Source organism: Pygocentrus nattereri, chromosome 15 (genome assembly GCF_015220715.1).
Source record: "Pygocentrus nattereri isolate fPygNat1 chromosome 15, fPygNat1.pri, whole genome shotgun sequence".
NCBI lineage: Eukaryota > Metazoa > Chordata > Actinopteri > Characiformes > Serrasalmidae > Pygocentrus > Pygocentrus nattereri.
Genome location: NC_051225.1, coordinates 36,078,258 through 36,093,257, shown reverse-complemented (window position 1 = coordinate 36,093,257; position 15,000 = coordinate 36,078,258). Strand labels below are relative to the sequence as shown.

General features: G+C 40.5%; 1 protein-coding gene across 8 annotated transcripts in view; it reads right to left on the bottom strand.

Annotated features, from left to right (window-relative positions):
• arnt2 (aryl-hydrocarbon receptor nuclear translocator 2) overlaps nucleotides 1-15,000 on the bottom strand; it is a 157,649-nt gene that overhangs the window by 29,092 nt on the left and 113,557 nt on the right. For 4 of the 8 annotated variants that reach the window (XM_017699567.2, XM_017699565.2, XM_017699570.2 and 1 more), the window contains 2 exons: nucleotides 6,588-6,663; nucleotides 3,227-3,353 (listed from right to left, as the gene is read on the bottom strand). In XM_017699567.2, the coding sequence (XP_017555056.1) occupies nucleotides 3,227-3,353; nucleotides 6,588-6,663 (203 nt within the window). The remainder of the gene's footprint in view (nucleotides 1-3,226; nucleotides 3,354-6,587; nucleotides 6,664-15,000) is intronic. The other 4 variants (XM_017699566.2, XM_017699568.2, XM_017699572.2 and 1 more) reach the window with 1 other exon arrangement.

Sequence of the window (15,000 nt, the reverse complement as noted above, 5' to 3'; positions counted from 1 at the left end):
GGCTCATAAACGAGTTAATGCATCACAGCCCAAGCAGCACAATCAAATCCAATCTGTATCAGCAGCACAGATATATAATAAAGCACAGAGCGGATAGAGCCAGGTAGCAGCGGAACAGAGCACAGGGATAAAAGATAAACCAGGGCTCATTTTAAAGGGGAAGTAATAAGACCACTGAGGCTTTTGTTGCAGACTGACTGGTGTTTATCAGTATCAGCAGAGACCAAGTTCGTCACGTAAGAGCGAGAACAAAATCTCAGTAGACGAAATGCAGCAGAGAAAAGATTTCTAGTGATAATTTGGTATATAGTATAAGCTTCTATAGGCATCTGCATTAGCCTTGTAGCTGCAGCGCAAAGCTAAAGAAGAAAGATTTTGGTTGGTGGACTTTGTTTGAGGTCAAAGGATGAGCACTGTATAGTCTTTTACCACTGTAAATGACTTTTACCCCAATTTTAGTCATGATTCCCAGTCTGGCGGAGTCTGCAGTCGGCTCTAGTCTTCAGATTTTTGAGTCGACGGTTGGATAGAGAATCGAGTCGTATTTGAGGGGCGCAGGCTCAGATTTTTGAGTCAGTCGGAGTCGACGGTTGGATAGAGAATCGAGTCGTATTTGAGGGGCGCAGGCTCAGATTTTTGAGTCAGTCGGAGTCGACGGTTGGATAGAGAATCGAGTCGTATTTGAGGGGCGCAGGCTCAGATTTTTGAGTCAGTCGGAGTCGACAGTTGGATAGAGAATCGAGTCGTATTTGAGGGGCGCAGGCTCAGATTTTTGCGTCAGTGGGAGTCGACGGTGGGATAGAGAATCGAGTCGTATTTGAGGGGCGCAGGCTCAGATTTTTGCGTCAGTGGGAGTCGACGGTGGGATAGAGAATCGAGTCGTATTTGAGGGGCGCAGGCTCAGATTTTTGAGTCAGTCGGAGTCGACAGTTGGATAGAAAATCGAGTCGTATTTGAGGGGCGCAGGCTCAGATTTTTGCGTCAGTGGGAGTCGACGGTGGGATAGAGAACCGAGTCGTATTTGAGGGGCGCAGGCTCAGATTTTTGCGTCAGTGGGAGTCGACGGTGGGATAGAGAACCGAGTCGTATTTGAGGGGTGCAGGCTCAGATTTTTGAGTCAGTCGGAGTCGACGGTGGGATAGAGAACCGAGTCGTATTTGAGGGGCACACGCTCAGATTTTTGAGTCAGTCGGAGTCGACGGTGGGATAGAGAACGTAGTCGTATTTGAGGGGTGCAGGCTCAGATTTTTGAGTCAGTCGGAGTCGACAACAGCCAATGTAAACCGAGAGCATGAAAAAGGAAAATACAGCAAGTAACAAAGAACAATGGCAAAAAGTCCCTCAGGTGGAGCGAAGCTTTTTAAAGAGCTCAGTTTAAGGCATGAGCACCATTGAGTTCATATACAATAAAACAAACAAACAAAAAAACCCACTAATGAGCCTCATGAGCCTCATTTAAACATGATACCTGCTGCTTCTTTACTGTGTCAGTGCAAACGGCAGAGAAAACAGCAGCAGCAGCTCCATGTTTGTTTATTTGTGTCTCTTATTAACGGGAGGACACGAGAGTTCTCTGAGTTCCGTTCAGTTCAGCAACAGCTTAAACGGCGATGTATTGTGTGATCCCTAATCATTTAGTGTGTGATCCCCAATATTTTAGTCACCCATAAAAATCTTTTTAACAAGACTTTAATAGTTGTGTAGAGCACCCAAAGGTTAGTTGAACCCATTTAAAGCTCCTGCAGAAAGTCTGATTACACTGTAGGCTGCATACTGTCGATCTACACTATGTAAGACCTGAGTGTTGCTGCCAAATCACCTTGCTGTTCCTGATGGCACAATGAGCTCTAAGGCCACTGGTAGAGTCACTATAAAACCCATTTAAAGTCTACAAAGCCTTACTGACTGCTGTGAACCCAGGCTGGGGAGTTTTCAGAGTCAGAGAGAGAATCATCACTGAGATTTTACTGCTCAGAGGGGACAGGAGAAGAGCACAAAATCTTGCAGAAAGCATCTTCCGTCTAGGCGATCGTTTGTGATATAGAAATAGTGGATAATAAAGCAATTATATAACATTGGTTGAAGACATTTTCATTTTCATGATACAAAATATGCATCACAATATTTGTTTCTTTTTCTGAGGTTTGATGACTTAAATTGGCTACCATCAGAACAACACTGCTGTATTTATAAAAACAGCCGTAATGTTCATGAGCACACATTATGTTATATAGTTAACACATCTGCTGCAATAAAGCACTTAGGAAAAAAATACAGGAGCAACAGCAGGAACAAGTAACTAATAAAGGAATGAAATAAGTAAAGAAATAAGATAAAGGGCTCTCGTTTTCTCTCACAGTCCAAAGATGTGCAGTCAGGCCTATTGGACATACTATGCCCGTCCATTTTCTAAGCTGCTTCTCCGTCAGGGTTCTGGAGGGGTGCTGGAGCCTATCCCAGCAGTCATTGGGCGGAAGGCAGGATACACCCTGGACAGGTCGCCAGTCCATCACAGGACAGACAGACAGACACAGACAGTCACTCACACCCAGGGGCAATTTAGCATGTCCAATTGACCTGACTGCATGTCTTTGGACTGTGGGAGGAAACCGGAGAACCCGGAGGAAACCCATGCAGACACGGGGAGAACACCACACAGAGAGCACCCCGGTCACCCAGCAGGGGAATCAAACTTTTGCATACAAATGTATGTGTGCATTTAATCCATGCATAATCCACCCTCATGTGCTGGTGAAAATCTGAGGGTCATTAAAAGCAGCTACTGATATCTGCTGCTTTGGTACTAGATGGACAAGCGAGATGAAATCAAGGGAGAAAAAATCTGTATGTGTTGTATGTGACCAGATAAAAGACTATCTATAAATAATATAAATACTGTAAAGTTAGTTAGTTGGTTTAGTAGATAAGCCAGTGTGGACTGGGTTTTTCTGCATGCAGATTGTGCTGATCAGAATGATTTGTTTTAATAGCTTTAAACATTACTAATAGTGACATTTCTGTACTGTCAATCAAATCAGTTAGTTTAGACAAGAATGCAGTATAAAGCCTTTGTTTTTCTGTCAGCTGTTGTGGCACAAAAGACATTTTCACACAGTGATGTCATGAGACAGACGAATATTAACATATTAAAAACATATCGTCATATTTCGCACCCCTGACACTTCTGCAATGTGAATGAATCAGTGTTGGTCAGTCGGTTACGTACTGTTGGAGATGCCTGTGTACATGTCGCTGAAGCGTGGGTCTCTCTCCTGAGAGAAAAGTGTCTCCGTTTTGTCGATGGTCTTGCTGGCCTCGTGGACGCCGGCTGGCACGCTGCCCACTGGCACCTGCTGTTACACGCAGGACAAGCACAAACACCAACAACAGCCAGTTTAGGGCTACACAGCATATTCCGTCCATTTTTAGCCCTTTCATATTTTCGGGTCAAATTTGCTCCACAGTGACCGTAAAACTACCCTGGATATAAAATTTTAGGAATGAAATATTATGGCTTTTTCTAATGTGTGTCACGATTGGCTCCTCCCACTCCATGTCCGCCCCTGATTGTTTTCACCTGTGTTTGCCCTGTGTTTGCCCCTTGTCTTGGCGGGTCTTTGTTGTTTGAATCTTTGTCTGTGTTGTCAGCTGTTATATGCTGTGTTGGACGTTCTGCTTGTTCTGTTGTATTCTGGTGTCTGTCATGTCTGGTCCCCGATCTAGCCGTGTTGGCTCTATGACCCTGGACTGTCTCGACCCTGTCTTGCCATTAATAAATCTCAGCACATGCGTCCGCCTCCTCGCTCCCCGTTACAGAAAGACCAGCCAAGACAAGGGGCAAACACAGGTGGGGTTTAAGCTTACTTACCTAGCTTCAGGGCAAAGTTGGCTTTACATGTTAAATCTCTTATAGAACTTCAGTTGCTTGAAACTTTGAAACTAAATTGCACTCGAGTTGCATAATGTTCAGCCAATCAAATCATTGACAGCGCATGATATGACATGAAATTATATGAGTTTGGTTGAACAGGATATTTTTCAATTTCCTAAGATGTAACAACAAATGTGGGCTTATCAAAGCTAATGTTTCTGCAGATAGCTGGTTCAACTAGCCAGCTGTTCAGACAGCTGCTTGCGCTGACCTTTATCCTTCTTTAGCCTTCATTTAAATGGTGTAGCTAAACATCTCTAAACAACTTCTAATTTTGCATACAGCTGAGGTTATTTTGGGATCCAAAGAGCAGGCATGGGTGCACTTGAAGTGCTTTTAGGACATGAGGAGTGAGACATTAAGTACAGGTGTAATGCCCAATGAAACTTTCTTTTTTAAAAGCTTAGCTTAAAAGCCACTCACAAAAGCGCATGAAAGGTTTACTGTGCCAAGGCAGCCCAAGACTACACAGGCAAACTTCTGAAAGTTCACTAAACATGACTTGGCTGGGGTGAGGGGATGCTTTTGGATTCCTTTTGGAACTATCTCTTTAAAGGCCTTATTAATCCGAATGAGGAACAGATGCTGAACATTCAGCTTAGTAAACACTGCAACTGCTCACAGACCGTCCACCTGGCACGTGTTGGCCGTCTAAAGCAAACTCATCGAGCTATGCGACGGCAGCCCTAATTTAACAGTAATGAAATAATTATAAATATGCACTGCCACTAAGGAGTGAGAAAAAGTGTGCACCGAAGAGAGGAAGAAGCGGATAGGTGCCGGGGGCTACGTTCCACATGACAGCAGATTACCACCACACACGGCTATGCCTGACTTCACGGCACAGCTATGCCCTAATTTCAGTACATGGAGCCAGAGAGAGCTAGCTGAGATACAGCCTGAGGGTGTGTTTCAAATTAGACTACATCCTCCATAGCGTGTGCAGGTTATGCAACTTTAGAGGGATACTCTGAACACAGAGAAAAGCAAATCCTGCAAGTGGGTGGCTTGTGCTGAGAGGGTTGAAATAAGGAAAAAAAAAAAAGATAGTTCTCTATGTTACGGAATGGCTCTCATATTATATCGCAGTAATGTTTTATTAGGGGTTAAATTAGGCCAGGGCAAACAGAGCTGAGCTCTAGTACTATAATCTGATGGAAATGAAGATAAAATGTATAAGAAATGCATTTTATATCCTAAAATAATTGCCTGTTTGAGTTATTAAAAACTGTACTGGTCTGGTTGCACCATTTGACCTATATGGTTGAGCCACCTGACTTTTCAGATTCATTTCAAATGTAACAGGCAAAAAGTTCGTACCTAAACCCTGAAAGGCCTACTTTTGGCATTGCACCATAAAGGTCATTTGGGGTCTTCTTTGCGATGCAATATCTTTGCCCCTCTTTGGTTAAACTGTGTCAAAATAAAAGTCCTTTGTTTCTGGTCGCGCTGCCTGACATCTGAGGAAGGAAGAACTTGCGGACAAAACTTTCAGTGAGTGTAGAACTTTTTAAGTTGCCTTTTTACAACATGGTTTTTATCTTAAAGTTTCCGAACATAAAATCTTTATGTAATTTTATGTAACAAAATTACCTTTTTAAAAAAGTTTACTTTATCAACATACACGATTGGGCAGTTACACCACCTGACATTCTTAGAATTTTGAAGGCAAAAAGAAACTAAAATGAATTTTATATGGATGCACTGAAAAATATTCAAATATTGCTAAATTATGTGATCTTTTTTTTCATGTATTTAAACTTTTTTTTTTGGGAAAATAATGGACAAAATTGCACCTTTATGCTAATCCACTTCATGAAATCCATTGTAAATTATACCCAGGGTAAGAATCCAGTGTAAAATTTAACCACGTTTTCATGAGAGCCTTGTGATTTCTAGCTTTAAACTGGCATTAGTAGAAACTGCATGTTCCAAACTGAGATAAACTGGATTAGGACATCTTTACAACCATATTTTTGATTATATGAGCCACTGCAGTGGTCACCAACCCTGGTCCTGGAGATCTACTTTCCTGTAGATCCACATTTTTCCACACTTTCTCTGGCTAATTAACCTCTTCAGATGTCAAGGACTGGCTGGATCAAAGGCATTGCCATTAGGTAATTGGAAGGGGGTCTTAGATGCTGTAGGAACTCTGTAGGAAAGCAGATCTTCAGTAATAGGGTTGGTAACCACTGGCCTACTGGTTTGAATAATTAGCTATTCTGAAACTAGTAGCATTGCAAATTATAGCAGACATATAAGGCTGCGATATGCAAATGAACCCTCTAACCAACCACGGCATTTTTACTGGGTGATGTGCGCACCCTGACGAATCACAGCTTCAGCAGAGTTTCTGTGGATGTTTTAATGAATCATCAATGATATTCATGAGGTCCAGCAAAGCAGAATTATTTTAGACAAAACAAATGCAAGCAGATCTTCAATCATCACAATATTGGTTGACCAGTGTGTTTTAATACAGTGCCAGACATATCACTCATAACATGATCACAACACTACTGTTTTAGCCATATCATGTAGCGGAGAAGGAATACTGGTCTTCTATAATCTTTATCAATTCAGAATATACAGAAGTGAAATATGCTTGAAATTGTTATGTTTATAGCTTGTTTGTATGTGTGTGTTTACACACCTGTGACAGATCATATGCTGTCAGTCCGTCCCTCTGATGAACCTCCAGCTCGGCCTGCTGCTGCTGCTGGAGCTGCCTGCAGGAAACACAAAAGACAGACAGAAAAAAAACTTCAACAGAGCATCATTAACAAACACAAAAACCCGTTCTACAATAGAGGCCATGAAAAAGCTGGATTATCAGAGCTTTCAGTGCACTCAGCATGATTAATATACATATTTGTATCATCATGATGATGTGAATTTCTGTGATTAACACACTGGTAAAGGCTTAGATCAAATAACATTAAACACACAGTGTAGCATATTGGGCCATGTGTAATATTAGAGCAGTGTTGTGCTCCTGTGAATGATGTGCTCACAGCTAGTGACTTAACCACTCTGCTATAAAGTCAATTAGCAAAGACATGGGCACAGCTCAAAAGCTTCTTTATCTTTAACTATCCCATAATAATACACTAATCACTATGTGAACAAGCTGTGAAGCTGTGGGTCCTCCCCCAGTTACCATTTCACTCAGTCTCTTTGTCAACATTATTATTATTGTATCATATCATCTCTGCTATAGACAATGACACTTTAAAACTAAGTCACTTTAAATAACAATAACAGAGTCAGTTAAGTCACTTTAAAATGTATATTGTATATATTTTGTGTGTATTTCTCTATATGTTTGTATATTTTCTCTATACTTTGTGTATATTTAATATATTTCAATTAGGTTTTTTTATATTTTACTTTTACTTATTTACTTTTTGTAGAGTGATTATCTGAGCCTCACCACAAGCATTTCAATCCATAAATGTCCTGACATTTTATGCAAATGACAAATAAACCTGAAACTTGATCATTCTCAATCTAATGACTGTAAAATAAGAGGCGAAAACGGCTACTGTTCCAATAAACCTGCATCATCATAAGGCCTATATAGAATAGAGAAATACAGAGTACTATGCAAAACACAACAAAGAAGATTATTTAAAACCAATTATCTTGGAAATAAACATATTTTTACTTGGAAAATTATTGTATATCATAAGAATGAATGCAAATCATCATAAATACAGCAAAACCTATTTTTATGTTTAGTATTTTTGATATATTGTGAGCTAGCTTTATTACACACTTCTTTAACTGAGGAATAGCTGAACCAGTTTGCATGGAGGTCCTTGTAGTTACTAATTTATAAGCCTTAGTATGTAATAAGAACTTCTCATTTAGCTTAATAAATTATTGGTTAGCCAAACCAGGTCTTAAATGATAACTACAGATCATTTTCAAGTAATATTTTGGTGTAAAATGTAAAAACCACTGCTGTCAGGTTTACAGCCATACATTATCAGAATTTTTCCTTACCTGTGGTTGTCTGGTTATTGTTCATGGACTAATAATTAAATATTGAAATCATTTACAATACACATCCATAGCTGATATTGTGCAGCCCTGCTCACAACCAAAATCAGTAGCGGCCTCCAAGAGGCACCCAAACCTCCAGACTGAGGTGCTGAGACTCTTTTCGTAACTGATTCTGAGCACCATCGCAGGAAGAAGAGTGAGCGGCTGAGCACTCCACATGAGGAGGGACATTATCTCCAACCATCACTGACCCCACAAGTGTGTTATCCTCCAATCCTCAGCCTGCACGGCCACATGATGAGCCAGGGACCGAATCGGCTCAGATGGGATTCTGCACAATTCCCTGCTAACAGAACTTATTGGATTTCCATTCAGCAAACTTGACTCGATCAAGACATCCACTCTTGCTCATCAAAGCTCACAGTGTAGAGCCAGAACTGTGACATCCAAACAGTACCACACTGCGCTGGTGCAAAAGCTGTCAAAAGCAAGATTTCACCACGTGTAAAAAAACATTGCCAGCTGTTTGGACTTAGCACTGACAATAACAGAAGCATGTTGTAGTAAAATAATATTTTAAATTAAGTCATACAGATGCAGTGTTTCACGTAAACACCATATGTTACGAGGTCAAAACCCTCACAAGCTGCAGTTGTTGCTGAAAGCATGTGTGAAGGCATGTTGATCATTTCTGACATTTTGTTATGATTTGACTTTGAAAGATTATCTCTGTGTGTAACACTCCTGTTTTGCAGAAGGAGAAACATTCCTAACATTTTTGCCATGCTTTTGTTTTCAGTTTTTGATACTGAAGTAAGCCAGGAGTGCAGATCTGAACCTGCCAATAAAGTATGTAATCAAATGTAAATGTAATTTGTAGCAACATTCAATAATAATGATAAATGGTACTTTAGACGGGATGATTCTGTGACAAACCAATTCACTGAGCACGTAGTAGCTGGAAATAACTTCTATCAGGTTCTGCAGCTGTGGAGCTGGCACACTATTAGCTGGGCTTCAGGTTAAAATTATGGAGCAAAATGTGTTAATTGCATCAAAAAATACCTTTAATATTTTATAACGTTAAATTTCAGTGCTCAATAAATGACTAAATTTACAATGAAATGTTACCTGAACACACTGATGAACTTACCTCATAAAAGATTAACAACTTTTTTATTATTATTTTTAAATAAGCACTCCAAAAAATAAAGACGGTTCTTGTGCAATGCCACAGAAGGACCACTTTGGGTTCCCTAAAGAATCTCTGACAGTGGTTCTTCGAGAGCCAGTCTTGCAAATGATGTATGATTATGAAGAACCTTCAAGCTTAAAAAGCTTGTAGTATTGTAAAAAAATATATATAATATAATAATATATTTAGGGAAATTTTAGGGAAACAAAAGTGGTTCTTCTAAGGCAGGGATGCCAAATCTTGGTTCTGGATATCTACCAAGGTGAAGATTGCAATGAGCTAATAAGTTAGCAGGGGATAAGAGAGTGGAGGGATAAGCCAGTCTCTTGGGGTTAACTTTTAGCCATTAGCCTAGCATGAAGGCCAGCAGTGCTCTTGGCCTACAAGTCAAGAGGTTCTGCAGGTTCTCAGTTAAAACCGATAGTGTGAACAGCTTGCAATATTTACTAAAGTCCAGCTGCGTCTGATGCTTGTAGATTAAATCTTGAGGGTAAGAAACGCACACGAGACAAATGACTTCCAGACATTAAACAACATTCAGGTCCGTTTTTACGAGGCTGAAGTTGGCTTCTGATTTGCAAACTTCATTTTCAAATTTTCTCGTTCTGTAAATGTGCACATTTACACATTTAAGGTGGAACAGGAAAATGTAAACAAGAAGCTGGCTAATAAAAACCTCGCACCTTTTTTGCCAGGCTCAGAGTAGTGGCTGCGGGCTTTATGTGTTAGGGTTCTAAAAAAATATTGACATCTGTCTATATATTGTTCATTTCTGTTATTTTCCCAGTAAAAAATTTAGATTCACTTCAGTTGTTAAATATGGTTCTTATTAAGATTGGTACACTATACCATGATACATACCATCAATAAACAGTTCATTAAAATATGATATAACTTTTTGCAATTACTACCCACTACTACCTTGAGGCTGATGCAAAAACTTGCAGTTGTTTACTGAATAACAGGAACTCAACAGATTCTAAGTCTTTCCACACAAGCAAAAACGAGATGAGAGAAGAATGCAGAACATATTGAGGCTGTTAGCCGCAAGTGATTTAGGATGTCAATGCTTAGAAGTCTAGAGTTATTGTTGCCTTTTTACTATACATTTGGTGTATATTACATTATAATTGAATCCATTGTTATGTAATTTCTTATGTAACCACTGATCTGAGACACAAACACAGATTTGTATTGTACCTGTGTTATAGTTATTACCTTGATTTTGTTACCCTTTAACAATGTACTATACAGTTTGTACTTATTACACAGCTATAAATATATTACATTTACATTCTGTAGCTTTACAGTCGGTATCGACAGCTTTGAGTCTACTCTTGTTTTTTGTTTGTTCAGATGTAAAAAGAAATAAAACCATTGCATTATATTATGTAAATTAAATTTACAACATGCCCGAGTCTGCACTTTCAACTTTTGTCACAGCGCAGATGCAAATCATCATTAAAAAATCTATTTACAAGCACAAACGTGGTGTGTACTGAAAGTTCTGCACTTTCCACACAATTTCAAAAATGAGTTCCTATTAAAACTACCGCATGCTGTCATTATCGCCAGCAATAAATCTGAACTCAAAGGGTTAATATAGTTAACTATCTCCCTGAATCAGGTTTATGCTCTTCATTAAGGGCCATAAATTGCCAGGCATTCGCCGGTTCCCTCGCTTATTTACTCCATAAGAGTGCGCAGCTACTTTTAGTTCTCCACATCTGTTAGCTGTAAGGCTGAGTGATAATTATGTAACAGCAAACAATACAATGGCAGGATTCTTACTGACATCAGCCACATTTATCAGCTCAGTCACACGCATACACGCTTCCCACGCTGACACCTGTCTCATCCTACTGCATGTCACAGTTTTCGTGCCTTGTGCTTACTCACTTCCCTCTTTTATTTATTTAATCATTCTTGATTAGTGCTGTGACCGCTACTTGTCAGACACATCTGGTCCAAAACAGACTGAATCACAAAACTGATTTCTCGCTCGCTGAGGTTAGTAGTGACACGCTCCACTTTCCATTTGCTTAGACGCAAGAACTTAAAGGGCCCGCGTTCCACATTTTCCACCTTTTATTTTTCACCCCTGATTTGCCATAAACAGCTGTAAATTCATGTTGACCATTTTCAAGCTTCAGTTCAAAAACCTACTCATATGGTAACCAGCTGTTTCACTGGTTTTATTCCAAACCTAACAAACACTCTGAGTGAAATAACACAAAGCAAAACTTTAGTTCAGATCATGGGGTCGGCAACATGTGGCTCCAGAACCGCATGTGGCTCTTCTACTGTTGCAGCTCCACAGCAGAGTTAGATTTGTAGGTAAAAATAAAATAATCCTCCTTTACAGTAACATAAGCTCCTAACACAGTTTTAACAATAAATTGTGTTAAATGGTGGAATTAATTAATAACTGCTAATTCACCCTTTAGTCCTGGTTGGTGTGCAGACTGCTGGTCACCACAGCAACGCAGACAACAATCTCCCCTCAACAAAAAGGCAAAGTGAAAGGTTTAAGATGAACAGGAATAATGTGGAGACTAATGGACTTACTTGTGTTTCTAATCACTCCAGCTGGTTTCCTGATACTTAATCTGAACTGTCAAACACTAAAACGTCGCAAAGCTGAAGTCATTTTCTCGTTTGCATGTTCCCATTATGCTGCACCATTTAAGGTGGAACAGGAACATTTGAAGAAGAAGCTGGCGATTGAGAAGCTGACATCAGCCTCATTAAAAATCTAACCTTGAGAGATTTACAAGACACAAAAGTTTCATGCCAGAGATGCGAGAAAAGTGGCTATAGCTGAGCCACAGCTCAGAAGAGAGCAAAGCAAGTCTGAGTTTTTGTTTATGTTTGTCAGCCTTTACACATTTACAGCCCAGATGGTAAAATGGACACAGTGTTGTGGCTTCCAAAGTGGTCTGATTTTTGCTGGGGTTGCAACACCAAGAACATTTTAAAGCAACTTCTGAATGTACTGTTGCTTTAAGACTGGTGTATGTAAATTAGCTTTGGTCTAATTAGCTGGCCTGTATTGTGCCTGATTCAAAGAGCGTCCCAACCTGAAACTTCCCTTACAACTTCAACATGAAGCCCAACAGAGCCTACCTGCTGTAGGCTGATAAATGCAAGTGGCTGCGACATCACATAACAAACAGGCTACATGGCCAGGGGTGTCGAACTCAACCACAACATCTCCTCTACAAGGAACGATTTAGTGTGCAATTTCTACTTATTTGCTGAGTTTAATATTGGGAACCAGTAAAACATGCAATATAAATGTGCTGAAACATTTGCACAGGCCACATTCTATGTTTTATTTCTCAAAGTATAAATTCAGTAAAGTTACATTCAACTAAATATCTTCATGGGCAGTCGTGGGCTGGAGGTTAGGGAACCAGCCTCGTGACCAGAAGGTCGCTGGTTCGATCCCCAGAGCCGACAGCACATGACTGAGGTGTCCTTGAGCAAGACACCTAACCCCCAACTGCTCCCCGGGCGCTGCGGATTGGGCTGCCCACCGCTCCGGGCAAGGGCATGCTCACTAGAGTGCATGTGGTGTTTCATTTCACAGATGGGTTAAATGGTGAAGGTGGTGGTGAAATTTCCCTGTTGTGGGACTAATACGGGTCTCTTAATATCTACTAAACTGACCAAACCTTTTTTTCTAAACATGCTCTAATCCTAAACCCAACCTTCACCCTGGTCCCAGCCCTAACCCCGGTCCAAATCCTAACCCTAACCCAACAGCCTCCACAGACAGTTTGTTAACAACTTGAACACCTGTAGATAATCTATAGCAGGTTATAGTGGACTATCCAAATAAAGTGAGCCCTGATTGTGTGTTAAAATGTGCTGAAGTGTGAGGAGCTTGAGGCCAGCTTTTTTTAAAAGGTAGATCAGGATGACCTGTCCACTGGAAAAGTAGCCACTAAAGTATGTGCACCCCAGCTGTAGAAGATAACAACCGCAATAACTTTGTTATTGCAGTGATGGGCTAACAGTACCTGGGTCAGTATTTCATTAGGTTAACCGGACAAAGAGTTCAGGATTCTGCTTTGAGGACCGGAGCCAGATCAGCAGTGAGGAAGGCTCATGCTGACGTAGCATTCGTCCCAGTTTTCTCCAGCTGTCTGGAAAGGATAAATCACTCTCATGTGGCCTGACCGTGCCGAGTTTGACTCAAACAGGCGACAGTAGCCGCAGCAACGGACGTGGCTCAAAGGAAGGGGAGTTCATCTGAGGTGAATCTGGTTTGGAGCGCGACTCCCAGTATGACAGAAAACAGAAGCAGTTATGTTCGTCTGTGCTGAGCGTTGGGTTTATACTCCGGTCAGAAGGCCCTGTGAACCATTAAGAGTCTATTAACCCTCAGAGGTTCAGAGTTATTACTGTCATTTCGCTGCACATTCAATTTCCACTACACAATACATTTGTTTTGATGAGAAAAACGTAGGAAAAATGTAAAGAATGCAAATCAAAGCAAATTCAGATCACAAACTCTACTTATAAACACAAAAATCTCCACTTTAAAACAAAACAAACTGTCGATGAAGACAACACCAGGAACATCAGCACAGTCCTGAACAAAGCCAGTGCAGAGCTCGCTGGACAGTGCTGGTGGAAGAACTACGGATAAATCAACCAGCAGTAAATTAACAAAACTCCAGTTCTCCATTGTAGTAAGAATCCACAAGCAGTATAAACCAGAGCAAGAGGCTACAATCAAACACTGTAAACACTGAGTATATATGTGATGTACAGTCCTGTGCAAAGTTTAAGGCACCTACGCATATTGTGTAAAATAGCATTTTGGAAATAAGTGTATTTCACCATATATACCAACAAAATAAAGGGAAATAAGAATAAATGCAGTATAACACAGTCTTCCATCATTTTTCAATCTGGGCGGTCTACAGACTCTAAAGAAAAACAGTTGTTTTATGAAGTAAACATGTCACTGATTGTTCTTATGCTGAATATTTCCATTTCAGACTAGTGACAGATGAACATACATAAAATGCACGGAGACTCTGTGCCAGTCTGACACTCTGGATCAAACTACAAGTGCCAAAGTAAAGCCTTTAAATTAGACAAGTGATGAACTGAAAAAAGTGCTCCCAAAACACCAAAATGTCAAGTGGTGGTTCAAAATTGCCCCTGTTCACGATGCGTATCAACAGAATAAATGCAACTAAGCATAAAAAAGAACAAGAACTTCTTGTTTTCAAAATCAGTAGTTGATCTTGAAGAAACACGTTTCTCAGGTGCTTAACATTTTTGAAAGGCACTGCATGCAATATAGATATATATCTACGCTCACTTGTTGGAACATGCAGCCGCTGCTGCTCTCACAGGACGCAGGCACCTCAATTCTGCCACACCAGTCACACTAGCTTCATTTCAGCTATAAACACTTAGCAGCTCAGAAAGTCATCCCAAGAATGAACGAACTGGCAGCAAAATGATGCCATGTGTCTGGACTAAGCACACAGGCAGGTTTAAAAGACCTACCTCCTAGGGTGCAGTCGATGTTTTGCAATATTTTCAATACAATTTCAAAGCAGCCAGTTCAGGTTACAGCAAATGCCTATTCAAATACGACATGAAAACTTAGGCATCTAGCCCACAGATTTGTTTCGATTTTTTAATAAGGTCCTTATATCGGGTGAGTTTGATGCCCTCGATGCAGAAGCAATTTAGGTCTTAAATGCACTGCATGCAATTAATAATGTTTGGTTAGAGAAATCTCATGTTCCCCACTCCCCTCTCTGGGGAGACTGACTTGCACTCTCCCAGGCGCCACCCACTCTTCTCTCCCACACGCCTGCAGCTTATTCTAAGG